The sequence below is a fragment of the Papio anubis genome, chromosome 18 (genome assembly GCF_008728515.1).
Source record: "Papio anubis isolate 15944 chromosome 18, Panubis1.0, whole genome shotgun sequence".
Lineage (NCBI taxonomy): Eukaryota > Metazoa > Chordata > Mammalia > Primates > Cercopithecidae > Papio > Papio anubis.
The window spans coordinates 16,143,980-16,170,541 of NC_044993.1; the positions used below are offsets into that span (position 1 = coordinate 16,143,980).

Sequence of the window (26,562 nt, forward strand, 5' to 3'; positions counted from 1 at the left end):
ATCATTGTGCTTCGTTCAGTTACGTATTGCTATAAGTTCTTGGGTCAGGAGTTTGAAACAAATTACCCTATCTAAAAAAAATAAACAAAAAAGAAAAAAGAAAAACTGAAGTCATCCCTTCCCTGGAAACTTTCCTGCCTTCTGACCCCCACTCTCCCTGGTCCCCTGGGTGGTGGTTTCTTATCCTCCCAATAGCTGCATAGGCTTTCCCATGATATTTTTACTTGTTTATTATTTTTTTTGAGACAAGGCTCTGTCACCTGGACTGGTCTCTCATCACCCAGCTCACTGCAGCTTGGATCTCCTGAGCTTCTTGGAATACCTATTTCTTGGGGCACCATATCAGCTAATTACAAAAATTATTTGTGAGATCAGGTCTCACTATGTGCTTTGAGCTGGTCTCAAACTCCTGGAGTCAAGCAATCCTCTTGCCTCAGCCTCCGAATGCTGGGATTACAGGTATGTGCTGCAAGCCCAGTTGTTTGTTTGTTTGAAACAAATAAACTAGTTTAAATAAAAAAAAAGTGAATGAATGCAGAAATCTATACCAGTATTGGGTAGGTCACCGGCCCAAAGGAGATTGTGGTAGGCACCTGAAAAACAAGTCAGGGTCAGGGTCAGAAGCTGGAGTCCTTCAGCAGAACATCAGCAGCTTCCTTGAGCGGGCAGTTTCAGTGTTCAAGGGTTTCTGACTGGCATGGGTCCTACACTGGGCTTCTTTCTTGCCTTCTTTCACAATCAAGTAAGTATTTTGCTGACAGATCTCTATTATTAATGCAAAAACAACAGCAAAAGGGAAATGATTCAAAATGAGAAAAAGCCTGCGTTTTCAAGGCATTTTTACTATTAGTAATACGAGTGAGTAATGATAACAATAGCAAATACCAAGATAGCGTGTACTGTGTGCCAGCTCATGTTCTAAGTTTTCTGTATATGGAAATCCAGTAAATCCTTACATAGCCCTTTGAGGTCAGAATCTCATAGCAAGCCCATTTTACAGATAAGGAGGCTGAGGCAAAAGAGGATCCTCACCTTGCCCAAGGCAAGGTGGAGCCAGAGTTTGAACCCAAAAGGTCTAGCTTGAGGGTCTGTATCTTTTTTTTTAATTTTTATTTTTGAGACAGAGTCTCGCTCTGTTGCCCAGGTTGGAGTGCAGTGGCACGATCTCAACTCACTGCAGCCTTCACCTCCCAGGTTCAAGCAATTCTCTTGCCTCAGCCTCCTGAGTAGCTGGGATTACAGGTGTGAGCCACCTTGCCCAGCTAATTTTTGTATTTGTAGTAAAGACAGAGTTTCTCCATATTGACCAGGCTGGTTTCAAACTCCTGGCCTCGAGTGATTCCCCTGCCTCAGCCTCCCAAAGTGCTGGGATTACAGGTGTGAGTCACTGCGCCAGGCCCAGGGTCTGTATTTCATACCCGCATGTTTTCCCTTGGTTCATTTACAGACTAGAAACTTAACCACATTTATTTAAAAAGGAAACTTTGTATCACTAGCATAAATAGAAGATTCGCATTGCTTGACATAGATAATAACTGTAAAAACTGAATACTCTGACCTAGTGTGGTGGCTCATGCCTATAATCCCAGCACTTGGGTAGGTTGAGACCAGGAGTTTGAGACCAGCCTGGGCATGATTGAGTGCACCTGTAGTCCTAGCAGTGTGGGAGGACGCCTTGAGCCCAGGAGTTCGAGGCTGCAGTGAGCCTCATTGTGCCACTGCACTCCAGCCTTGGCAACAGAGAGAAACCCTGTCTCAAAAAAAAAAAAAAAAAGAAAAAAAAAAAGAAGAAGAGGAAGAATACTCTAATACTCTAATATAACAATATAACATGATTCTAAATAGCACCTATTGCCCCTTCCCCAAATTTTTTTTTTTTTAAAGACAGGATCTCACTCTGTCTCCCAGGCTGGAGTGTGGTGGCATAATAATCTTGGCTCACTGCAAGCTCTGCCTCCCAGGTTCATGCCATTCTCCTGCCTCAGCTTCCTGAGTAGCTGGGACTACAGGCTGATTTTTTGTATTTTTAGTAGAGACGGGGTTTCACTGTATTAGCCAGGATGGTCTCAATCTCCTGAGCTCGTGATCCGCCCGCCTCGGCCTCCCAAAGTGCTGGGATTACAGGCTTGAGTCACCGCGCCCGGCCCCGTTCCCCATTTTTAATTTTTTAAATTTATTTTTTCTCTTTACCTCTAGCTTTGCATGGATGATCCTTCCCCATTTTGAAAGTGGTTTGTGCTTTTGGTGTCATATATAAGAATCAAATAAAAGTTACCAAGATTTTCTCCTAGAAGTTTTAGGTTTTACAATTTAGTCTATGGTCCATGTCAAGTTAATTTCTTTTTATTTATTTATTTATTTTTTGAGATGATTTTCTTGTTGCCCAGGCTGGAATGGTGTGATCTCAGCTCATTGTAACCTCTGCCTCTCAGGTTCAAGTAATTCTCCTGCCTCAGCCTCCCCAGCTGGGATTACAGGCACGCACCATCACGCCCGGCTAATTTTGTATTTTTAGTAGAGACGGGGTTTTACCGTGTTGGCCAGGCAGGTGAACCTGATCTCAGGTGATCTGCCCCCCTCGACCTCCCAAAGTGCTGGGATTATAGGCGTGAGCCACGGTGCCTGTCCAGGTTAATTCCTGTGCATGGTATGAGATAAGGGTTGAGTTTAATTTTGTATATACATATATAAGGATGTCAAATAGTTTCCACCGTGTTGATTGAAGAGACTTCTTTCCTCTGTCTTCTTTGAATCTGACTTTTTTCAGAGACTGGGAGGTTTGATTCTCACGGTTGCTGCAAGGATAAAAAGGTATAATTATTTTGCTATGCTCTATTTAAAGCAATCGGCACATGGTCAGCACTCAGTATATACCAGTTCTCAGATTTTGCTAACTGCTTTTCTGTGGTTTGACATGTAGGTGGTTTCCAGGTTTTTTTGTGTTGTTTTGTTTTGTTTTTTGCTTCAAGTGTAAACAGCAATGCAGTGGATATCCCAGGCATTCAGCTTTGTTTTCCTCTTTAAAATTATTTGAGAGTATATTTCTGGATCTTTCTCTATGCTACAAATCAGTGTAAAAAGTGGACCCATGCACTCTGCTAGAAGCCACAGGCTGCTTTTGAATTAGCCCTGCTTCCAACCAGAGGGAGCTCTCTGGGAGGTTTGAAAACCGGAATCAGGGCCGGGCGCGGTGGCTCACGCCTGTAATCCCAGCACTTTGGGAGGCCGAGGTGGCCGGATCACGAGGTCAGGAGATACAGACCATCCTGGCTGACACGGTGAAACCTCGTCGCTACTAAAAATACAAAAAAAAAAAGCCGGGTGTGGTGGCGGGCGCCAGTAGTCCCAGCTACTCAGGAGGCTGAGGCCAGAGAATGGCGTGAACCTGGGAGGTGGAGCTTGCAGTGAGCCGAGATCACAGCACTGCACTCCAGCCTGGGTGACAGAGCGAGATCTCTGTCTCAAGAAAACAAAACAAAACAAAAAACTGGAATCGGGCTGTGCGCGATGGCGCATGCCTGTAACCCCAGCACTTTGGGAGGCCAAGGTAGGAGGACCACTTGAGCTCAGGAGTTCAAGACCAGCCTGGGCAATTTAGCGAGACCTTGTCTCTAAAAAAGAATTGTAAAACTTAGCTAGGCATGGTGGTGCGCACCTGTAGTCCCAGATACTTGGGAGACCAAGGCAGAAGGATCACTTGAGTCCAGGAGTTTGAGGAAACAGAGTGAATACCCTATCTAAAAAAATAAACAAAAAAGAAAAAAAGAAAAAAACTGAAGTCATCCCCTTCCCTGGGGAAACTTTCCTGCCTTCTGACCCCCCCACTCTCTCCCTGGTCCCCTGATTGGTGGTTTCTTATCCTCCCAATAGCTGCATAGGCTTTCCCATGATATTTTTTACTTGTTTATTATTTTTTTGAGACAAGGCCTTTCTCTGTCACCTGGACTGGTCTCTCTCTGTCACCCACGGCTCACTGCAGCTTGGATCTCCTAGGATCAAGCTTCTTGAGTACCTGGACTATGGGTATGCCACCATATCTAGCTAATTACAAAAAATTATTTGTAGAGATCAGGTCTCACTATGTTGCCCAGGCTGGTCTCAAACTCCTGGGCTCAAGCAATCCTCTTGCCTCAGCCTCCGAAAATGCTGGGATTACAGGTATGTGCCACTGCACCAGCCCAGTTTGTTTGTTTGTTTTGAAACAAATAAACTGGTTTAAGTAAAAAAAAAAAAAAGTGAATGAATGCAGGGAAATCTATCTCCGTGTGGGTAGGTCTGGCCCAAGGGTGTTGTGGTAGGCACCTGGCTGTAAGTCAGGAAATGCTGACTAAGGCATCACGCCGTTTTGGTGATTCTGTCACTTGTAAGGCTGGCATGGATTTCTATGTTTTGTTTCACCTGAGAACACTCCAGCTCGGGAGATGCTTTTGGGATATGGTGTGGCACTGAGCTTTCCGGATACGCTGACATTGATCACAGATAGGTGGCACCCACCAGAAATGTACAGCCTGGATCCAGGAGTGTATTTGATCAAATTCATTCAGATGTCTTTGGGTGGTATGGGAAAATGCATGTCCAGGACCCAGCCAATCTTGTTTGAGAAGCAGGCATTTGAAAACAAATTCCACAGGCCTGGAGACTATCTGATTTCAGGCAGAGGCCAGAAATAGGAGGAAAGCACAATATTCAGTTTATATCAGACATCTTGGCAGAGCTGTTCATCTGCTGCTGCCTCTGCTTGCCTCGTGAGGAAAGGCTTGATCAGAAAGCGAGATGAATTAGAATATCCAATTTGGCAGCCCTCAGTGAATTAATGGATCTAGGCATTAAGCGGCATTGGCTGCCAACATCAGCGAAGAGTGGAGCGCAGTTGTCATGTGCCTTCTGTTGAAAGAACACAGCACTACTTGTATCGTGACAAAGGGCTTCAGCCTGAGCTTGAGCCTGTTCCCACTGCAAACATGCAGAAAGAGAAGACAGAGGAGGCCAGGAGGGGTGACTCATGCCTCTAATCCCAGCATTTAGGGAGGCCAGGGTCAAGGATTGCTTGAGCCCAGGAGTTTGAGACCAGCTTGAGCAACACAGTGAGACCCTGTCTCTACAAAAAATAAAAATAAAAATTAGCCAAGTGTGGTGGTGCATGCCTGTGGTCCCAGCTACTCGGGAGGGTAAGGTGAGAGGATCACTTGAGCCCAAGAGGTAGAGGCTTCAGTGACCTGTGATTACGCCACTGCACTCCAGCCTGGGTGACAGAGGGAGACCCTGTCTCAAAAAAAAAAAAAAAAAAAAAAAAGCACGCACAGAGGAACATGTTCAGACGTGGACCATGAATCTGCAATCAGGAAACTCTGGGCTATAGACCAGGGACACTTATTAAAAGAAAAACTTTAGAAAGAATAAATTTAATAGTTTATTATCATGATCAAGTATTAGGTACTGTACATAATTGTGTATGCTAGACTTTTTGTTTTGTTTTTTTGCTCTGAGACAGGGTCTCACTCTATCACCCAGGCTGGAGTACAGTGGTGCCATTGTGGCTTACTGTGCCTGTTCTCAGGCTCAAGACCATCCTGCCTGCCTCCTGAGTACTTGATCATAGGTATTATTCATGCCCGCCAATTTTGTATTTTTTATTTTTGTAGAGACAGCGTCCTGCCATGTTACCTTGTGTCGACTATAATCACAGCACTTTGGGAGGCTGAGGTGGGTGGATCCCATGAGGCCAGGAGATCGAGAGCAGCCTGGCCAACAAGATGAAATCCTGTCTCTACTAAAAATACAAAAGTTAGCCGGGTGTGGTGGCGGGCACCTGTAATCCAGCTACTTGGGGACGTAGAGGCAGGAGAATCGGGCTTGAACTCCGGGAGGTGAGGTTGTAGTGAGCGAGATCTTGCCACTTCCACTCCAGCCTGGGCGACTGAGCAAGACTGGCTCCAAAAAAAGTTAATTTTAAAATGTATATATTTCAATCAATTAAAGTTATTTTTAAGTCAGGCCTCTTGAAGTATAGTTAATGTACAGTAAAACTCATCCTCTTCAAGCATACAGTTTGGTAAATTTCAACAAATAATATACCAACACCTCATTCAGGATTTAGAGCATTTCTTTCACTTCCCAAAATTCCCTTGTGCCCCTTCTCAGTCAATCCCCTTCCCCACTTCCCATTTTGGGATGTCACTGATCTAATTTCTGTTCCTGGAGTTTCGCTTTTTCCAGAAAAGGCTGAATGTACATTCAGGGTATATAGGTATATACTCCCAGGTATATACTCAAGAGAATTGAAAACATTGGCCAGGCGTGGTGGCTCACACCTGTAATTCCAGCACTTTGGGAGGCCAAGGCAGGCAGATCACTTGAGGTCAGGAGTTCGAGACCAGCCTGACCAACATGGTGAAGCCCTGTCTCTACTAAACGTTAAAAAAATCAGCTGGAAGTGGTGGTACACTCCTGTAATCACAGCTACTTGGGAGGCTGAGGCAGGGAAATCACTTGAACCTGGGAGGCAGAGGTTGCAGTGAGCTGAGATCACACCACTGCCCTTCAGCTTGGGCAACAGAGTGAGACTCAGTCTCAAAACAACAACAACAAGAAGAAAATGTTATGTCTACCCAAAAACTTGCACATGGACTTTCATAGCCACATTATTCACAATGGCCAAAAGGTGGAAACAGCCCAAAAGTGCACCAGCCAAGGGCACTGTATACTTAAAGAGGGTGAGCTTCACTGTCCATCAGTTACACCTCAATAAGCCTGACTTTGAAGTAACTTCAATGGATTGAAATATATAAATTAAAAAAAAAATTCTTTCCCTCCATGCCTCCCTCCTTCTCTCCCTCCCTCCCTCCCTCCCTTCCTTCCTTCCCTCCTTTCTTTCTTTCTTTTTTTTTTTTTTTTTCCTTTTTGAGAGGGGATCTCACTCTGTTGCCCAGGCTGGAGTGCAGTGGCATGATCATGGCCTGTTGCTGCCTCCATCTCCCCAGATTCAAGTGATCTTCCCACCTCAGCCTCCTGAGTAGCTGTGACCACAGGTGCATGCCTCCATATCCGGCTAATTTTTGTATTTTTTGTAGAGACAGGGTTTTGTCATGTCGCCCAGGTTGGTCTTGAACTCCTGGGCTCAAGCAATCCACCCCCTGCAACCTCCCAGTGTTGAATTACAGGCGTGAGCCACTGCGCCTGGACAAAATTAATAATTTCAAAATGACACTAAAAATCCTCATTAGTTACCTTTGGAGGAAGCCAGAAAACAACACAATCTGAAATGGACAAAGAAAATGTAGGATATTCATGCAAGGGAGTATTATTTGACAATAAAAGGAGTGAAGTATGGATACATGCTGTGTCTTAGTTTACCTGGCCTTCCATCACAAAATACCATAGACTGGGTGGCTTAAACAATAGAAATGTTTTCTCACCGTTCTCTGGGCTGGAAATTTGAGATCAGAGCACCAGCAAGATTGATTTCTGGTGAGGGGTCTTCTCTTGGGTTGCAGATGGCCACCTTCTCACTATGTGCTCACATGACCTGTTCTTTGTGTGAGTATGGGAAGAGACAGAGAGACAGAGAGAGAGCGAGTGCACTCTGATGTCTTCTCTTTTTTTTTTTTTTTTTTGAGACTGAGTCTCACTCTGTTGTCCAGGCTGAAGTGCTGTGGCGCGATCTCGGCTCACTGCAACCTTTGCCCTCCGAGTTCAAGAGATTCTCCTGCCTCAGCCTCCTGAGTAGCTGGGATTACAGGCACCTGCCACTGCACCTGCCTAATTTTTGTATTTTTAGTAGAGGTGGGATTTCACCATACTGGTCAAGCTGGTCTTGAACTACTTACCTTGTGATCCGCCCGCCTCGGCCTCCCAAGGTGCTGGGATTACAGGTGTGAGCCACTGCACTTGGCCCGATGTCTTTTCTTATAAAGGCATTATCTCACCATGAGGACCCCGTCCTTGTGACCTCATCCAAGCCTAATTACCTCCCAAGGCCTCATCTCCAGGAACCACCGCATTAGGGGTTACAAATTCAACAAATGTATTTTGGAGAGACACAAACTTCAGTTCATAACATGCTCCAAAATGAATGAACCCTGAAAACATGCTAAGTGAAAACACGCTAAGCAAAAACACACTAAGCGAAAGAAGCCAGACATGAAAGGTCATGTATTGTGTAATAAATCCCATTTATATGAAATGTCCAGAATAGGCAAATCCATAGAGACAGAAAGAATATTAGTGGTTGCCAGGGACTGGGAGGAAGAGGGAATAGGGGGTGACTACTAATGGGTTCAGAGTTTATTTTGGGGGTAATAAAAATGTTCTGTAATTAAATAATGGTGACTGTTGCACAACATAGTGAGTACAGTAAAAAAAAAAAAAACCCACAAAGTTGTACACTTTATTATTTATTTTTATTTTTATTTATTTATTTTATTTTGGGATGGAGTCTCACTCTGTCACCCAGGCTAGAGTGCAGTGGGACTACCTCGGCTCACTGCAACCTCTGCCTCCTGGGTTTCAAGTGATTCTCCTGCCTCACTCTCCCAAATAGTTGGGATTACAGGTGCACACCACCCCACCTTGCTAATCTTTTGTATGTTTAGTTGAGATAGGGTTTCGCCATATTGGCCAGGCTGGTCTCGAATTCCTGACCTCAGGTGATCCACCCACCTTGGCCTCCCAAAGTGCAGGGATGACAGGCGTGAGCCACCGCACCCGCTGTTGCGCACTTTATTTATTTTGAGACAGGGTCTTGCTCTGTCGCCCATGCTGGAGCCCAGTGGCATGATTATGGTTCACTGCAGCCTTGACCTCCCTGGCTCAAGTGATCCTCCCACCTCAGCCTCCCAAGTAGCTGGGACCACAGGTGCATGCCACTACACCCGACTAATTAAAAAAATTTTTTTTGGTAGGTACAGGTTCTCACTATGTTGTCCAGGCTGGTCTCAAAGTCCTGGGCTCAAGCAATCCCCCGGCCTTGGCCTCCCAAAGTGCTGGGATTACAAGTGTGAGCCACCACACGCAGCCTGTACACTTTAAAATTGTAAATTTTATGGTATGCAAATTATATATTGATTTTTAGAAAGAAAGAAAAGTACTTAAGAGGCACATCAGAGATTTAAAAAATAACCAGGGAAAAATTGAACATGGATTCTCTATGAAATCATATTAAAGAGTTATTAATTTGAGGGTTGTGTGATAATGATATTGTGATTATATACTTCAAAAATCCCTACAAACTGGTGAAATGGCATGTTTGAGATTTGCTTTAAAATATTCCTGGAAAAAAAAACTGGGGGATGAGTGAAACTGGAATGACAGAAGATTGATCATTTTTTTCTTTCGTTTTGAGACAGAATCTCACTCTGTTGCCCAGACCGGAGTGCAGTGGCACAATCTTGGCTCACTGCAACCTCAGCTTCCTGGGTTCCAGTGATTCTCGTGCCTGAGCCTCCTGAGCAGCTGAGACTACAGGCGTGCACCACCACGCCCAGCTAATTTTTGTATTTTTAGTAGAGACAGGGTTTCACCATGTTGGCCAGGCTGGTCTCAAACTCCTGATCTTTCATGGACAATTCTGTGGAAATAACTTTTTTGTTTTTCTTTTGGTATTTTAAGTTGTTTTTTTCCCCTTCTCTTTGTCGTTTATTCTGCCTCAAGTGATTCACCTGTCTCAGCCTCCCAAAGTGTTGGGATTACAGGTGTGAGACACTGCACCAGGCCAGATTGACAATTTTTGAAGCAGAGTAACAGCTTTATGGGGGTCTGTTATACTATTCTACCTTGTTTCAGTTTGTTTAGACAACTTCCATTATAAAAAGTTGCAAAAAATAGGCCGGGCATGGTGGCTCAAACCTGTAATCCTAGCACTTTGGGAAGTTGAGGCGGGCAGATCACGAGGTCCGGAGATCGAGACCATCCTGGCTAACACAGTGAAACCCCATCTCTGCTAAAAAGTACAAAAAATTAGCCATGTGTAGTGGTGGGCCCCTGTAGTCCCAGCCACTCAGGAGGCTGAGGCAGGAGAATGGTGTGAACCTGGGAGGCCGAGCTTGCAGTGAGCTGAGATCATGCCACTGCACTCCAGCCTGGGCAATAGAGTGAGACTCCGTCTCAGAAAAAAAAAAAAAAAAAAAGGTTGCAAAAAATAAAATATGACAGAGGAAAAAAAAAAAGTCTTGGCTAGTCCTGAATTCTAGAAAGTTCCTCTTCCAACTGAAGATCCTGAGCTGGGTCCTATGGCAAGGACAGCATACTTTTGTCCTCAAAGTCCTCCTGACTGGGGACTGAGCTTCAGTCTGAGAGAAGCTATCTAAACCACTCCTAGAAGTTGTTTTTATTTGGGGCTGAACCAGTGTACAGAGCATTTTGGGGATGGTGGACCTTTGTGGTGTATCAGTTAGCTCCTACTATGTAACAAACCACACTAATACTTAACGGCTTAAAATAAATAAATATTTATTATAGCTCATGATTCTATGGGTGGACTAGGATGCTGGGATGACTTGGCTGGGGCCAGCTCATCTAGGATAGCCTCCGTCAAATGTCTGGGGCTTCAGCAATGCCTCCTCTAGCAGGCTACCAGGATTACTTACATGATATGAAGGCCCCCTGGCAGCAATAGAGGGAAAGTCCCAATGTCCAAGTATATCCCATTGGTCACAGCGACTCACATGGCCAAGCCCACCTCAGCCTTGATCTCCTAGGCTCAAGTGATCCTCCTGCCTCAGCCTCCCAAGTAGCTCAGACTATCAGCCAAGCCCATGCTAGATCAGTCAAGTACAGCCTAGATCAGCCAAGTTCAGCCTAGATCAGTCAAGTACAGCCTAGATCAGCCAAGCCCAGCCTAGATTACCTAAGCCCAACCTGGATCAGCAGAGCCAAGCCTAGATCAGCCAAGTCCAACCTAGATCAGCCAAATTCAGCCCAGATCAGCCCAGCCCACCCTGGATCAGCTGAGCCAAGCCCAGATCAGCCAAGTCCAGCCTAGATCAGCTAAGTCCCAGCCAACCTGTCATTCATGAAAAATAACACATGATTGTTTTCAGTCACTGTATTTTGGGGTGATTTGTTGTTTTTTTTTTTTTTTAGACGGAGTCTTGCTCTGTCGCCCAGGCTGGAGTGCAGTGGCCGGATCTCGGCTCACTGCAAGCTCCGCCTCCCGGGTTCACGCCATTCTCCTGCCTCAGCCTCCTGAGTAGCTGGGACTACAGGCGCCCGCCACCTCGCCCAGCTAGTTTTTTGTATTTTTTAGTAGAGATGGGGTTTCACCGTGTTAGCCAGGATGGTCTCGATCTCCTGACCTCGTGATCCACCCGTCTCGGCCTCCCAAAGTGCTGGGATTACAGGCTTGAGCCACCACGCCCGGCCGGGGTGATTTGTTATACAGCAAATTGAGTGGGTGCTTGGGGTTTCTCACAGGCTGTGTGTGTCCTGAACATGAAATTGCACCACCTCTTAAGGGCTGGGGCACAGGCTCTGAACTGCCAGGATTCTAATTCAAGTTCCATGTTCCCTCCCTGGGGAGGTGGTCTCGGTTTTTGGACAGGGGACAGAGGAACCAAAAACAAAGCATGTGTCTTAGGAAAGGAGCGGGGAGTGAAGCCCACAGGATGAGCAGGGCCTTACTGCCCCAACTGGTGGACATTGCAGTATAGGTCTAGCAAGGTAATTTATTTTTTATTTTTGTTTTTTGAGACAGTGTCTCACTGTATTACCCAGGCTGGAGTGCGGTGGTGCGATCCTAGCTCACTGCAGCCTTGAGCTCCTGGGCTCAAGCAATCCTCCTACTTCAGCCTCCCGAGTAGCTAAAATTACAGGCATGAGCCACCATACCTGGCTAGGGATTTTTTTTTTTTTTTTTTTTTTTTTTTTTTTTTTGAGATGGAGTCTCACTCTGTCACCCAGGCTGGAGTGCAGTGGCGTGATCTCAGCTCACTGCAACCTCTGCCTCCTAGGTTCAAGCGATTCTCCTGCCTCAGCCTTCCAACTAGCTGAGATTATAGATGCCTCATGGGTTCAAGCGATTCTCCTGCCTCAGCCTCCTGAGTAGCTGGGATTACAGATGTGTACCACCACGTCTGGCTATTTTTTGTACTTTTAGTAGGGAAGGGGTTTTGCCATGTTGGCCAGGATGGTCTCGAACCCCTGACCTCAGGTGATCTGCCAGCCTTGGCCTCCCAAAGTGCTGGGATAACAGGCGTGAGCCACTGTGCCCAGCCTAAATCTGTTTTTTATTTATGTTATTTTTGACTTATGATGGGTTTATCAGGACTTAACCCCATCAAGCATCTGTGTTAACTCCTGCAACAATATGGCTGGTTCCCAAATGCAGTGTCCCAAGTGAAAGAAGCCAAAACAAAAGGCCACACACTACAGTTGTATTTATCTGACATTCTGAGAAAGGCAAGCATGCTGGACAGAAAACAAATGAGTTGTTGCCTAGGGCTGGGGCTGGGGGAGGAGCTGACTGAGAAGCCACAGCAGGGAATTTTTTGGGTAGATGGAAATGTTTTGTATCTTGATTATTACAGTAATTACACAGTTCTATGAATTTGCTAAAAACTGTTAGAATTGTATACTGAAAAGGGTAAAATGTAGTATATGTAAATTAGCCCTCAGTAAACCTGAGAAAGTCCCCAAATCAATGTAACAGCAGGGAATTGCTTCGGTGGCGGACGGATGATGATGATGTGATGACATGATGATAATGATAATGATGATGATGAGAACGAGGAAAACAATATGATGATGATGACAGCCGATGATGTGCTGGCAGCCGAATGATGACTATATTAATATAATGATGATATTACCAACATGTGATGATGACATACGATAAAATGACATATGATGATGATGCATGATGAGAGCCGATGCATGATGATGATGATATTGAAATGATGATGAAATAATGATGAAAGAAATATGAGCCGATGATAAAATAGCTGATGATGATAATGACAATATAAATGGAAATGAAGATGAATGATGAAAGATAAAAGAGGGAAATATGATGATGAAAAGAGGAAATGATGAAGATGATGATGAATGATGATGATGAAATGCATAAGATGAGAAGAGCGATAATGGAGTGAATATAGAAATATAAGATAGAGGAAAGATGATAAAGAGGAAGAGGAGGAAGAAAGGAGGAAGAGGAGGCAGAGGAAGGAGAAAGAGGAGGAAGGAGGAAGAGGAAGGAGGGAGGAGGAAGAGGAGGAGGAAGGAGGAGGGAGGAGGAGGAAAGAGAAAGGAAGGAGGAAGAGGAGGAGGAAGGAGAAAGAGGAGGAGGAAGGAGAAAGAGGAGGAGGAAGGAGGAGGGGGAAGAGGAAGGAGGAAGGAGGAGGGAGGACGAGGAAGAGGAGCAGCAGCAGGTAGCAACTGGGACTGAGATTCAGGGTGACTGCATAAGGGATTAACTTGAACAACCCATGTTCTCTCTATAAGGCCCTGCCTGCCTGCTGGGCACCTCCCAGGGTAAGGGCCAGCATTCTTTGGTGACACTATGGATCACACAATGAAGAAGATGCAAAAGTCATACCTGCTCTCCCCCAATGGTGTCACTCTGTAGCCATTTCTCCCCACCAGAGGGGAGACAGGGAGGAGGCAAGGGGATGGAAGAGAACTAAATCAGAGATGGAATTGCAGCCTCATCTGCAGAACGGACACAATGGTCCAGACCTTGCAGAGTCCAGAGGGGCAGATGGGAGGATCATGCACACGTGCTGAGCCCTGTGTGGGTGTCCACTTTTGGGAGCAGCCACTAGCCCACAGGGTGTGAATTCCGGTCACACTTCTTACAAGCTGTATGACCTTGGACAAGTGTTTTAACCTTTCTGGGCCTCAGTTTCCTCATTGATAAACTGAGATTTTGTGCTTCCTTGAGATTGCTGTGAGATTCAATAAATGTAAAGACCTTTGTCCTGGCCAGGCACGGGGGCTCACGCCTGTAATCCCAGCACTTTGGGAGGCCAAGGCAGCAGGTCACTTGAGTCCAGGAGTTTGAGACCGGCCTGGCCAACATGGTGAAACCCCATCTCTACTAAAAATACAAAAATTAGCCAGGCATGGTGGTGTGCATCTGTAATCCCGGCTACTTGGGAGGCTGAGGCAGGAGAATTGCTTGAACCCGGGAGGTGGAGGTTGCAGTGAACTGAGATCACACCACTGCACTTCAGCCTGGATGACAGAGTGAGACTTTGTCTCAAAAAAAAATTATTTTTTCTTATTTATTTATTTTTATTAATAGAAATGAGGTCTTACTATGTTGCCCAGGCTGGTCTCGAACTCCTGGGCTCTCACAATCCTCCCACTTTGGCCTCCCAAAGTGCTGGGATTACAGGCATGAGCCACCACGTCTAGCATTGTTTTCGGAGTGGGAACTCATCAGCTTTTTTAACCTGTCCTGCAGCCTGAGTCATTCATGGACTCGACCACGGCCCTCAGTGTGTGAACTCAAACCACCTGTTCATTCTTTGGTCCTGCTTTTGTTCAGGCCCCGGGCTGCCAGCTGGTGTCATCGTAACTCACTCATGGGCCAGGGCTGCTTGGACATTCTGAAGTCATTTCTCATGTGAGCCGTGTCCAGCTGCCAGGGCCGGGTGGTCCTGTGCAGGCTGTGGGTGCGGTGTGCACTGTGGCTGATGGCTGAGTGGCAGTGCTGCTCTTACATAATCAGTTTCTCTCCTCCTTTCTCTTCCCAGAGCCAGATTTCACACTGAGCAGCTGCAGTCGGAGAAATCAGAGAAAGCGTCACCCAGCCCCAGATTCCGAGGGGCCTGCCAGGGACTCTCTCCTCCTGCTCCTTGGAAAGGAAGACCCCGAAAGACCCCCCAAGCCACCGGCTCAGACCTGCTTCTGGGCTGCCATGGGACTTGCAGCCACCGCCCCCAGGCTGTCCTCTACGCTGCCGGGCAGATAAGGGCAGCTGCTGCCCCTGGGGCACCTGCCCGATCCTGCAGCCTGGCCACTCCTCCAGGGCCAGCCCTTCCCTGACTCAGTGGCCACCTCTGCTGCCCCGAGGCCATGTAGGCCGTACTTAGGCCTCTGTGGACACACTGCTGGGGACAGTGCCTGAGCTCTCAGGGGGACGAGGAACACCACCATGCCCCGGGGCTTCGCCTGGCTGCGCTGTGAGTACTGGGGGGTCCCTGGGGACCTGCCCTGGGAGGCCTTGGCCTAGATCCAGGATCTGCTGTAACCATAGCAACCAGGGCATTCTTGCTGGTGAGAAGTTGCGATGCTTAACAGTTGGACTGCAGACATCCTCTGGGATTCCCACGGCCAGCCTCTGCCTTGTCTGCCGCTGACTTCAGGCTCTGACGGGCAAGCTGAGTGGGCGGTTCTGGCTGGGTGGGCATGGTCCTCAGGGTGGTCTTAGATTGGGGCAGGCATTGGGGGTAGGTGGCAGCATCTCACCTTTCCAGGCTTGTGGGCGCTGGGGAGCCCCGTGCGGGCAGCAGAGGCAGAGTCCTGGGTGTGGCCGGTGGGGGGTGGGGCGGGGGCTGGTGAAAGTGTCCAGGGATCCAAGACCCACGGCAGAAGAGCAGCCAGGTGCCTGGAGAAGGCAGCCTGGTCCCCTCCAACCCTCCCTCCTAACAGAACAGAATTAAAAAGCAGAATGATAACACTGTTGGTAAAAAGAAAAATAAGTTGAAATGAGGACAGAAAGGAAAAAAAGGATCTGGAAGCCTCTCATGCCTACTGGGTGGGAGGCCAGACCAAGATCCCCTGTCTCCAAGATTCAATTTAATTGACTCAAATTCAACACATTTTTCTGGTGCCTCCCACGTGCCCACTGCAGAGTCACTGCCATGACAACAAGGACCTTGCTGTCTCGTGCCTCCGTCTCCAACGCCTGGCACAGGGTTGAGTGCTCGGGAATTGTTTGAGGTTCGGGGTATGAGCCTGCGAGGGATTCAGAGAAGAGCTGGGTCCACCCTGGCCCTTGAGAAAATATACAACAAAGGGTTGGGACATTAGGGACAGGTGGAAGGACTCAGCTGGACCCAATGTTCTGGAAGCCCCTAGGTCATGAGAAGCAGGGGTGCAGTGTGGGGGAGGGGCTGCTGGAAATGGTCTAGAAGGTGGGGTGGTGCTGACACAGGTAGACCTGGGATCGTAAGGCCGGTGTTTCAGGGAGAGGGGTCAGTGTGAGCAAAGGTTCGGCGGTGGGATGGTGAGGCCAGGCTGGGAGCTGGTTTGGACCCAGTTGGCGGAGGCCTTGAAAGCCAGGCAAAGCGTGCATCCCTCCCCCCAGCAGGCAGCCCTGGAGGATTTGAGAGCGGGGCGGGGGTGTCGTCATGATTGGGAGTTCCTCTGCTCTTGAAGGTGAGTCTGGCGGTGTTTGTAGGAGTTGCTGTTGTCGCCGTCTGCACAGGAGGGAATAAGGGTCATTCTGGAGGTGGAGGTGCGAATGAAAGGCAAGGGATGCTGGGCTGGTGGCTCACGCCTGTGATCCCAGCGCTGTCGGAGGCCAAGGCAGGAGGATGGCTTGAGGTCAGGAGTTTGAAACCAGGCTGGGCAACATAGGGAGACCCCATCTCTAAAAAAAGGAAAATTAGCCAGGTGTGGTGGCATACATCTGTAATCTCAGCTACTCAGGAGGCTGAGGTGGGAGGATCACTTGAGCCCAGGAGGTTGAGGCTGCAGTAAGCAAGGATTACATCACTACACTGCAGCCTGGGCAACAGAGTGAGACCCTGTCTTTAAAAAAAAAAAAAAAAAAAAGAAAAGAAAAGAAAAAGAAAAGCAAGGGAGAGGGGTAAAAGCTCCAGGAGGCAGGTCTTAGGACCAGGCAAGGACTGGCTGGGGGATGAGGGAGAGGGAGAGCAGCAGATTTAGGTGGGGGCTGGTGCCCAGGGACTGGGGTGCTGAGGAAGTTGGGCTGCCATAACCAATTAGTATGCTTTGGGTGGCTTAGAGCAACAGCAACGTATGGTCTCACAGTTCTGGAGACTGGAAGTGTGAGATCAGGGTGCCTGCAGAGCTGTGTTCCCTCCAAAGGTGCTGGGAAGGAGCCTCCCTTGCCTCTTCCAGCTCCTGGTGGCTCCTGGCCTCCTTGGCCTGTGGTCTAGTCACTCAGATCTCCCTCTGTCTTTATGTGGTTTTTCCCTCTGCGTGTCTCTGTGTCCGCTCCTCTTCTTCCTAGGACACTAGTCACTGGATTTAGGGACCTGCCTAAATCCAGGATGGCCTCATCTTGACATCCTTCATTTAATAACGCCTGTAAGTGGCACAGGACAGTCGAGCCCCCAAGGGGACTTAGCCTGCAAGGGTTCTTGGCTTTGCCTGGGAGAGAATTCAAGGCAAGCTGGTGGGTAGAAGACAGCTTTACTGAAGAGGCATTACAGCTCTGTGCCAGCTCCTGCAGAGCAGGGCTGTGCCAGAAGAAATATACTGAGGAGCAGCTTAGGGCCGTTTGCAGTCATATTTATACCAACTTTTAATTGCATGCAGATAAAGGGGCAGTTTATGCAGACATTTCTAGTAACTTTTTGGGCCATTGGGTCATTGCTATGGAAAGGGGCGGTAACTCCCAGACGTTGCCATGGCAATGGTAAACTGACATAGCACACTGCTGGGCATGTCTTTTGGAATGCTGCTTCCACCCCGTCCATCCCTGTTTTCACTAGTCCTCAATTTAGTCCAGTGTCAGGACTCCGCCTCTGGAGTTGGTCCTACCTCCTACTTCACAAATACCCCATTTCCAAACAAGGTCACATTCTGGAGTTCGGGTGAACGTGGATTTGGAGGAGATGCTATTTAACCCACTGCACAGGTTCAGATTTGGTCCCCGGGGCTGGGGGTGACAAGCCTCACTTGTCACTGCACATGGGGTCATCTCAGAGAGGGGGCAAGCCCCTCCTGCCCCCCACCTAGGGCCAGGGAACAAGGAAGGGAGTACTGTACTCACACGGATCTTTCTTCAGCCTCCTCTCTGTCTGGCAGCTTGTTTTATTTATTTTATTTTTATTTTTATTTTTTTTGAGGTGGAGTCTCACTCTGTCACCCAGGCTGGAGTGCAGTGGCGCAATCTCAGCTCACTGCAACCTCTGCCTCTCAGATTCAAATGATTCTCATATCTCAGCCTCCCGAGTAGCTGGGACTACAGGCACCTGCCACTGCACCTGGCTAATTTTCGTATTTTTAGTAGCGATGGGGTTTCACCATTGGCCAGGCTGGTCTCAAACTTCTGACCTCAGGTGATCCACCTACCTCGGCCTCCCAAAGTGCTGGGATTACAGGCATGAGCCTCCGTGCCCAGCCTGTCTTGTGGGTTCTTACCTCTGGGCTAAGATAAAGGCAGGGTGGGTATCCTGACTAAGGTCAGGGGTGGCACTGGCTGTGGGGTTCCTGGTGTATAGAGTATGTGGGGGACAGTGGCCTTGAGGTTGGGGCTGTGCTGTCCTTGCCTGGTGCCTCTCTGTTAACCTGTTTCTCTGGGTGGGTGGAGGCAGTAAAAAAGGAAACTTACACTTAGCAGTGATGTTTGGGCTGCAGTCTCAGATGAAGGCTGCCCAGCTGGGGGAGAGGCAGATCATCTGTGGACAGCGTTTCCAGGGCAGTCTGTGTGCCCACCATGCCAGGCTGGGAGGCTCAGTGTCATTCCAAGGCACAGTTCTTGCCTTGAGGCCACAGCTGCCGGGTCCCCAAGGCCCCAGACGGGACACAGAGAAGGGCAGCTGCTGTAGGGTTGAGGGGTGGAGTAGACGGCCAATGGTGATGACCACACAGGAAAAAAGACCCAGTGTGGACAGAGATATTGATTTTTTTAAAGAAAAGCTGAAAGTTTTAATTGTTATGTGAAATCCCTGTGGACCAGAGGTGGCCCTTGGGACACCAGCTTGCAACTGCTGCTCTAGGTCTGTGGTTCTAGACCCCCAGCCACAGCTTTACCTGGGACCTTGTTAGAAAGGTAGATTCTCTGGCCGCGTCCTCGACTGGTTGAGCAGAGACTCTGGGGCAGGCAGGACGACCTGTGCCTTAACCAGCTCTGCTCCCATTTCTACTGCTTGGGGCAAATCCCCAAATGCACATGTGAAGCGCTCAGCACGCTGGGCTGTGCAGTGTTTGACTGTGTTATGGATTCACATACCAAAGTCAAGGTTGTGAGTGAATGGCGAAGGTGGTGCTAGAGACAGAGACCGATGGGGGCTGGTGCAGGCAGGGGAGACCCTGGCGGGGTGATAGGGGGAGAGGAGTTTCTGGGAGGCTTTGAAAGAGGTCTGTAGTGTGAGAGCGTACCCAGTGCAGGGCAAAGCATGAGCCTAGGAGGCAGGGATGATCTTGACCTGCAAGGGTGGGTGCCAAGCCGAGGGATTCAGGACTTAGAACAGAAAGCAAGCAGATGTTAAAGGGCCAAACACTGGTTTAGTTCGTGTTTATCTGTCCTTCTGGCCCAATACTGTATCAGGCACAGGGGAAGAGAGAGAGAGGAAGTGCAAGATAGACTGCAAACTTGCAAATTAGCAAAAAATGTGGGGCTATGTGGGGTACAGGGCTTGAGGAGGCCTGAGGCTTTGAGCTGATCAAGGGCACTCCGGTGGGAGGTCCCGTAGTGGCAAAGGCCAGGCAGGAGGCCTGAGCAGGGCAGGTTTGGAGAAGGCAGTGGGGAGGTAGCAAATAGATGGTGTGGCTCAGACCAGAGGGGCTGTAAGGACAAAGTCTTCCAAGATGCTGGGGAGTGGGGAAAATCCGATCAGTAATTCCTACTCATAGCTGGGGGTGGCTCGGGACGTGACTCAGCCTGCCTGACTGCTTTTGTCAAAAAAAAAAAAAAAAGGAGGATGGTTATTGCTTTTGTCTGTAACAATAATAGATATGGATTATAGAACATAAAAAATGCCCTGAAAGGCCAAGGCCAAGTGTGGTGACTCATGCCTGTAATCCCTGCACTTTTGGAGGCCAAGGTGGGAGCATCGCTTGAGCATATGAGTTTGAGACCAGCCTCGTCTCTACATATTTTTTTTTAAAATTAACTGGGTGTGGTGGTGGTGGTGCCTGTAGTACCAGCTACTGGGAGGCTGAGGAGGGAGGATTGCTTGAACCCAGGAGTTCGAGGTCACAGTGAACAATGATGGTGCCACTGCACTCCAGCCTGGGCAACAAAGCAAGACCCTATTTGAAAAGAAAAACATGAAAAAATCTCCCATAGAGATTTGGTAGTCATGGTAGGAACACAGACAGTGTTGAGTCACGCTATTTTTAAGCTTCACTAAGCATATCTAATTTTTCTCATAGCACAGCCATGTCTTTGGCAATGTGGTTTTTATTGGCTACATGCATTATTATGGAACATCTAGGCCATTTCCATATTTTCACTGTTATGAAATAAATGCTGCTCTGTACATCTTTGTTCATAATTTTTTGGTTATATCTTTTTTATTTTTCTTCCAATTTATTCCTAGAAGTGAATTTAGTTGGTGATAGGGTATTGACATTTTTAAGGCTTAGTGGTTTGAAGAGTTACAGATACTATTAAATCCATTAATAACAGAAATTGCTAAATTGCTTTCCAGGACAGCACTATTTGGCCAACATCAAGTATTATTAAAATGAAATGAGTTGGGTGTATGGCTGGGCACGGTGACTCATGCCTGTAAATCCAGCACTTTTGGGAGGCAGAGGCAGGGATATCAACTTGAGGCCAGGAGTTCGAGAACAGCCTGGCCAATATGGTGAAACCCCATCTCTACTGAAAATATCAAATATCGGCTGGGTGTGGTAGCGCTTGCTTGTAATCCCAGCTACTTGGCAGGCTGAGGCAAGAGGCATGAGAATTGCTTGAGCCTGGGAGGTGGAGGTTACAGTGAGCTGAGATTGTGCCACTGCACTTCAGCCTGGGCGACAAAGAAAGATTCTGTCTTAAAAAAAAAAAAAAAAAGGCCGGGCATGGTGGCTCACGCCTGTAATCCCAGCACTTTGGGATGCTGAGGCGGGCGGATCACGAGGTTAGGAGATCAAGACCATCCTGGCTAACACGGTGAAACCCCGTCTCTACTAAAAATACAAAAAAATTAGCCGGGCGTGGTGGCGGGCGCCTGTAGTCCCAGCTACTCCGGAGGCTGAGGCAGGAGAATGATGTGAACCCGGGAGGTGGAGCTTGCAGTGAGCCAAGATCCCGCCACTGCACTCCAGCCTGGGCAACAGAGCCAGACTCCGTTTCAAAAAAAAAAAAAAAAAAGGCTGGGAAGCTGGGTGTAGTGGCACTTGCCTCTCATCCCAGCTACTCAGGAGGCCACGGTGAAAGGACCGCTTGACACTAGGAGTTGGAGACAAGCCTGGGCAACATAGCAAATCCCTGTCTCAAAAAAAAAAAAAAAAAAGCCCCAATGACCCAAAACCACAAACACAAAAACTTTCATTTGAATATATGAAAAATGGGCCAGGCACGGTGGCTCACACCTATAATCCCAGCACTTTGGGAGGCTGAGGCAGGAGAATTGCTTGAGCTCAGGAGTTCGAGGCAAGTCTGGCCAACATGGCGATACCGTGTCTCTACAAAAAATACAAAAATTAGCAGGTGTAGTAGCATGCAACTGTAGTCCTAGCTACTCTGGAGGCTGAGGCGGAAGGATCGCTTGAGTCTGGGAGTTCTAGGATGCAGTGAACCATGATCCCACTACCTCACTCCAGCCAGGGTGACAAAAAAAAAAAATTATATCTGATTGTTTTAATATGAATTTATTTATCTAGTTAGTGAGTCTGATATTTTGGGTAGTTGCTGGCCTACTTCTGTTTTATTCTTTCTGCTCTGATGGACTTAACCTTTTTTCATATTTGTTGCGAATTCTCTCCTATTTTTTCTGTTCAGTCACTTGGAAATCGTTTAGGCTATTTTTGAAGTCACAGTGACCCTCAGTGGCAAAGGATGGTAATGTTTCAGCGGTTCGTTTGTTGCAGGAAGAGACGCAGCCAAGTGTGAGATCTGCTTAATGTCCTAGAATGACCAGACTGGAAAACGCGACAGACCCGCTGGCATAGTCAGCTGGGAGGGACGCTAAGATCAGATAGAGCAGGAAAGAAAATGGGGTGGATGACTGAAGAGTCATTTGTCAAGTTGAAACCAGAATCCAGGATGATTTGATCTCCTTGAATGTCTGGCTTGGAAAACCCAGCACCAAGCTTTGAAAACATGTCACCCGGACACCAGGGGCTGAGGCTGTCCTGGGCGGGAGGTTGTGCCTGCCTCACGGAGCGAGAGAAGCAAGGAGACCAGACGTTGACCCTGGGGCGTGCTTCCTGGGGGGCTCCCGTGGTTGGCGTGGGGTGGATGTGGACCCTCTGGACTGCTCGTGCCTGCCTGAACTTGCTATTCTGGAGCCAGACCCCAGGGAAAGCATTCCAGATCCCGTGCCCGCCACCACACCTTTCCCATCGGTGCTTGTCACCTATGCGAACGGATGACGGTCGTGCTCGGCTTTACACGTTGTGGACAGCATGGATGAGATGGAGGGTGCTCATGTGCTCTTGTTGGGTGTGGTCCACAGATATTGGGATCCTCCTTGGCATGGCCTGTGGGAACGAGCGTTTGGAGATATGGCCCTTGACGCAGAGTGAGGAGTGCACTGTCACAGGTTTTCTGCGGGACAAGCTGCAGTACAGGAACCGACTTCAGTACATGGTAACCACGTGGGCACCAGCTGTGTCCCTGTCCCTGTGTCCCGGGGCTCACCTGGCATAGGCCTCTGGACATTCAGAGCCCTTTCTAGGACCCGTGTCAGCCCTGAGCTGACCATGGCCTGTTTCTCTGTCTTTCTCTGAAACCTACCCATGCACCTGGTCTGCATTTACTGACCCTTCTCCTGCCATCTCCTGGAGCTTCCACTGCTCTTTGATCTCACTTTAATCCCACCTCCACAGTGGCACTCACCATCTGACTCAGGAATGTACACCTGGAGCTCTTTGAGGAACCCCAGGCACTTATTAGCCGGGGAGATAAAGACCTAGAAATTGGAGTCTTTGGTTTTTTTGCAGAGTGGAGATGTCTGTGTGGCTATATTGCATCTTTTTTTTTTTTTTTTTTTTGAGACGGAGTCTCGCTCTGTCGCCAGGCTGGAGGGCAGTGGCTCAATCTTGGCTCACTGCAATCTCCACCTCCTGGGTTCAAGCAATTCTCCTGCCTCAGCCTCCCAAGTAGCTGGGACTATAGGCATGCACCACTATGCCCAGCTAATTTTTGTAATTTTAGTACAGACGGGGTTTCACCATGTTAGCCAAGATGGTCTCCATCTCTTGACCTCGTGATCCGCCCGCCTCGGCCTCCCAAAGTGCTGGAATTACAGGCGTGAGCCACCGTGCCCAGCTCCCCCCCCGCTTTTTTTTTTTTTTTTTTTTTTTTTTTTACTTTTTCTAAAAAACTTTTTCTTTTTTTTTTTTTTGAGACAAGGTCTTGCTCTGTTGCCCAGGCTGGAGTTCAGTAGATAATCTCAGCTCACTACAACCCCATCTCCCAGGCTCAAATGATCCTCCCACCTCAGCCTCCCGAGTAGCTGGCACTACAGGCATGTGCCAACATGCCCAGCTAATTAAATCTTTTTTTTTGAATAGAGACAGGGTTTCACCATGTTGCCCAGGGTGGTCTTGAACTCCTGGGCTCAAGCCACATGCCCACCTTGGCCTCCCAGAGTGCTGGGATTACAGGTGTGAGCCACCATGCCTGACCTATGTAACTTTTTAAATTAATTAATTTAATTTTTAGAGACAGGGTGTCACTCTGTTGTCCAGGCTGAAGTGTAGTGGCAGGATCATAGCTCAGTGTAACCTTAAACTCCTGGGGTCAAGTGAGCCTCTCTCCTTACAGGCATGAGCCACTGCACTTGGCTTATGTGTTTTTTATTTTAACAGCTTTACTGAGATAGAATGTACATATTTATATATAAAAGACATAATTCACTCATTTGAAGTGCACAACTCAAAGGTTTTTTAGTTCACAGAGTTGTGCAACCATCACCATCGTAGGTTTTATAAGATTCTCGGCCGGGCGCAGTGGCTCACGCCTGTAATCCCAGCACTTTGGGAGGCCGAGGCGGGCGGATCACGAGAGCAGGAGATCGAGACCATCCTGGCTAACCCGGTGAAACCCCGTCTCTACCAAAAACACAAAAAATTAGCCGGGCGTTGTGGCGGGCGCCTGTAGTCCCAGCTACTCGGCAGGAGAATGGAGTGAACCCGGGAGGCAGAGGTTGCAGTGAGTCGAGATCACACCACTGCACTCCAGCCTGGGCGACAGATACAGGCTCCGTCTCAAAAAAAAAAAAAAAAGATTCTCACCCACAAAATAGTATGTTTTTCTTGAAGTAGCGCGCCCTCATTCTTGAGCGTGAAACTTCTGCCTTAATAGGAGCTGCGTATTTTGTTTCGCCCTCCCTGTGTCCCAGAGGAAAGTGAGTTGTTTTTATCCCAGTTAGGAGCCAGGCAGACCTCTCTGCACAGGACCACCTCTACCATCAAAAGGCTGGGCCCTGAGTTCTCTCCTTCTACATCAAAATTCATCTGGAGGCCGGGCGTGGTGGCTCATGCCTATAACCCCAGCACTTTGGGAGGCTGAGGCGGGAGGATTGCTTGAGCCCAGGAGTTCAAGACCAGCCTGGGCAACATGACGAATCCCCATCTCTACAAAAAATAAAAAAAAAAATTGTCTGGGCGTGGTGGCACACACCTGTAGTCCCACCTACTTGGGAGGCTGAGGTGGGAGGATTGCTTGAGCCTGGGAGGTCGAGGCTTCAGGGAGCCATGATCCTGCCCCTGCACTCCAGACTGGGTGACAGAGTGAGACTAACTCTTAAAAAAGATCACTTGGGAGGCTGGGGAGCCTGCTGGCCATTTCTACTTCTGGCCTCATAGTGTGTTCCTGTGCCTCTCTAGAAACACTACTTCCCCATCAACTACAAGATCAATGTGCCTTACGAGGGGGTGTTCAGAATCGCCAATGTCACCAGGCTGGTAAGAATCCCTTCCTGGGCTGGGGGGACCCTGCCTCCTGCAACATCCGGTGGGCCCAGCCTCAGAGGCGCGCTGGCATTGGCAGGTGGTGCTGCTGGCCTGGGGCCTCTCCTCAGCCCCAAGAGCAGGCTGGCCCTTGGCCCAGGCACACGTTTGTTCACTGTCCGCAGTGCACAGCCCGTGTCTGCTCCCTGTGCAGGGGCAAGTTCCTGGTGAGGGGCTGGTCAGATTGGTCAGAGCCCAGAGGCCTGTGTCTCCGGGGTTGCAGTGACTTCTCTGTCTCCACAGCAGAGGGCCCGGGTGAGCGAGCGGGAGCTGCGGTATCTGTGGGTCTTGGTGAGTCTCAGTGCCACTGAGTCGGTGCAGGACGTGCTGCTCGACGGCCACCCGTCCTGGAAGTACCTGCAGGAGGTGCAGACGCTGCTGCTGAATGTCCAGAAGGGCCTCATGGTGAGTCGTGAGGAAGGGTGGCAGGCGGGGCTCATGTGTGTGCACACGTGTGTTCATGTGTGTGTGTGAGCATGCGCGTGTATGAATCTATGAGGTGTGGCCAAGGGCTGGTGAGGGAAAGGATGAACACACGGAAAGATGGGCACAAGCCGAGGGGCATGGGAGAAGTGGGGGAGGGGTGCAGGAAAAGAGGCCTGCGGAAGGAAGAGGCGGCCGTGGTGGCCATGAGAGCTGGGCTCCGGGGACAGGCGATGCCTCTGAGACTCTGTTCTAGGCTCTGCCTCTCTCCATCTGGATCCTGGGCAAGTCATCGTACCCTCTTTGTTTCTGCAACACGAGGGTCCTGGAGACAGGGTAGGGGGAGAGGGGAAGAATAGATGGAGCACAGGGAATGTTTAGGGCAGTAAAACGCTGCAGGCTTGGTGCAGTGGCTCATGCCTGTAATCCCAGCACTTTGGGAGGCCGAGATGGGTGGATCACCTGAGGTCAGGAGTTCAAGACCAGCCTGGCCAAATGGTGAAACCCCATCTCTACTAAAAATACAAAAATTAGCCAGGCCTGGTGGTGGGCACCTGTAATCCCAGCTACTTGGGAGGCTGAGGGGGGAGAATCGCTTGAACCTGGGAGGCAGAGGTTGCAGTGAGCTGAGATCGCACCATTGCATTCCAGCCTGGGCGACAAGAGTGAAAAACTCCATCTCAAAAAAAAAAAAAAAAAGATGCTGTATAATACGTTCATGGTGTATACATGACATCATGCATTTGTCACAACCCATAGAACTGTACAACACAGAGTGTGAACGCTAATGTAAATTATGGACTTTAGTTAATTAAAAAAAAAAAAAGAGGTCCCCCATCCCCGCCCTGCTCAGAGAAATTGATCTGAGGCCTCAGGGATATTGTCCTCTAAAATGCCTGAGTCGTAGTAAAAAGGAAGGTGGCAAGATGACCCACGCGGGCCGTGTGTGCTATGGGGCCTCTCCCCGTCCTCACCAGCCCTCCTCAGGACTCTGATGCACACCTGTCCCGGGGACCCACCTGCTGCCCAGCCCAGCCAGCTGCTGACAAGGCCCAGCCTGTGGGCAGAACTTCCCAGGCCAACTGTGAGCTTCCGATGGTGAAAGGGCTTAGGGACCAGCACCTGTTTTTGCAGCTGCCTGGAGCTTTCCTGGGACGA

General features: G+C 48.7%; 1 protein-coding gene across 3 annotated transcripts in view; it reads left to right on the forward strand.

The window, feature by feature from the left end:
- IL34 (interleukin 34) overlaps positions 1–26,562 on the forward strand; it is a 72,812-nt gene that overhangs the window by 43,808 nt on the left and 2,442 nt on the right. For all 3 annotated transcript variants that reach the window (XM_031658106.1, XM_031658107.1, XM_031658108.1), the window contains exons 2-5: positions 14,694–15,122; positions 22,482–22,615; positions 24,859–24,936; positions 25,225–25,386. In XM_031658106.1, coding sequence (XP_031513966.1) covers positions 15,095–15,122; positions 22,482–22,615; positions 24,859–24,936; positions 25,225–25,386 — 402 coding nt within the window. In that variant the 5' untranslated portion in view covers positions 14,694–15,094. The remainder of the gene's footprint in view (positions 1–14,693; positions 15,123–22,481; positions 22,616–24,858; positions 24,937–25,224; positions 25,387–26,562) is intronic.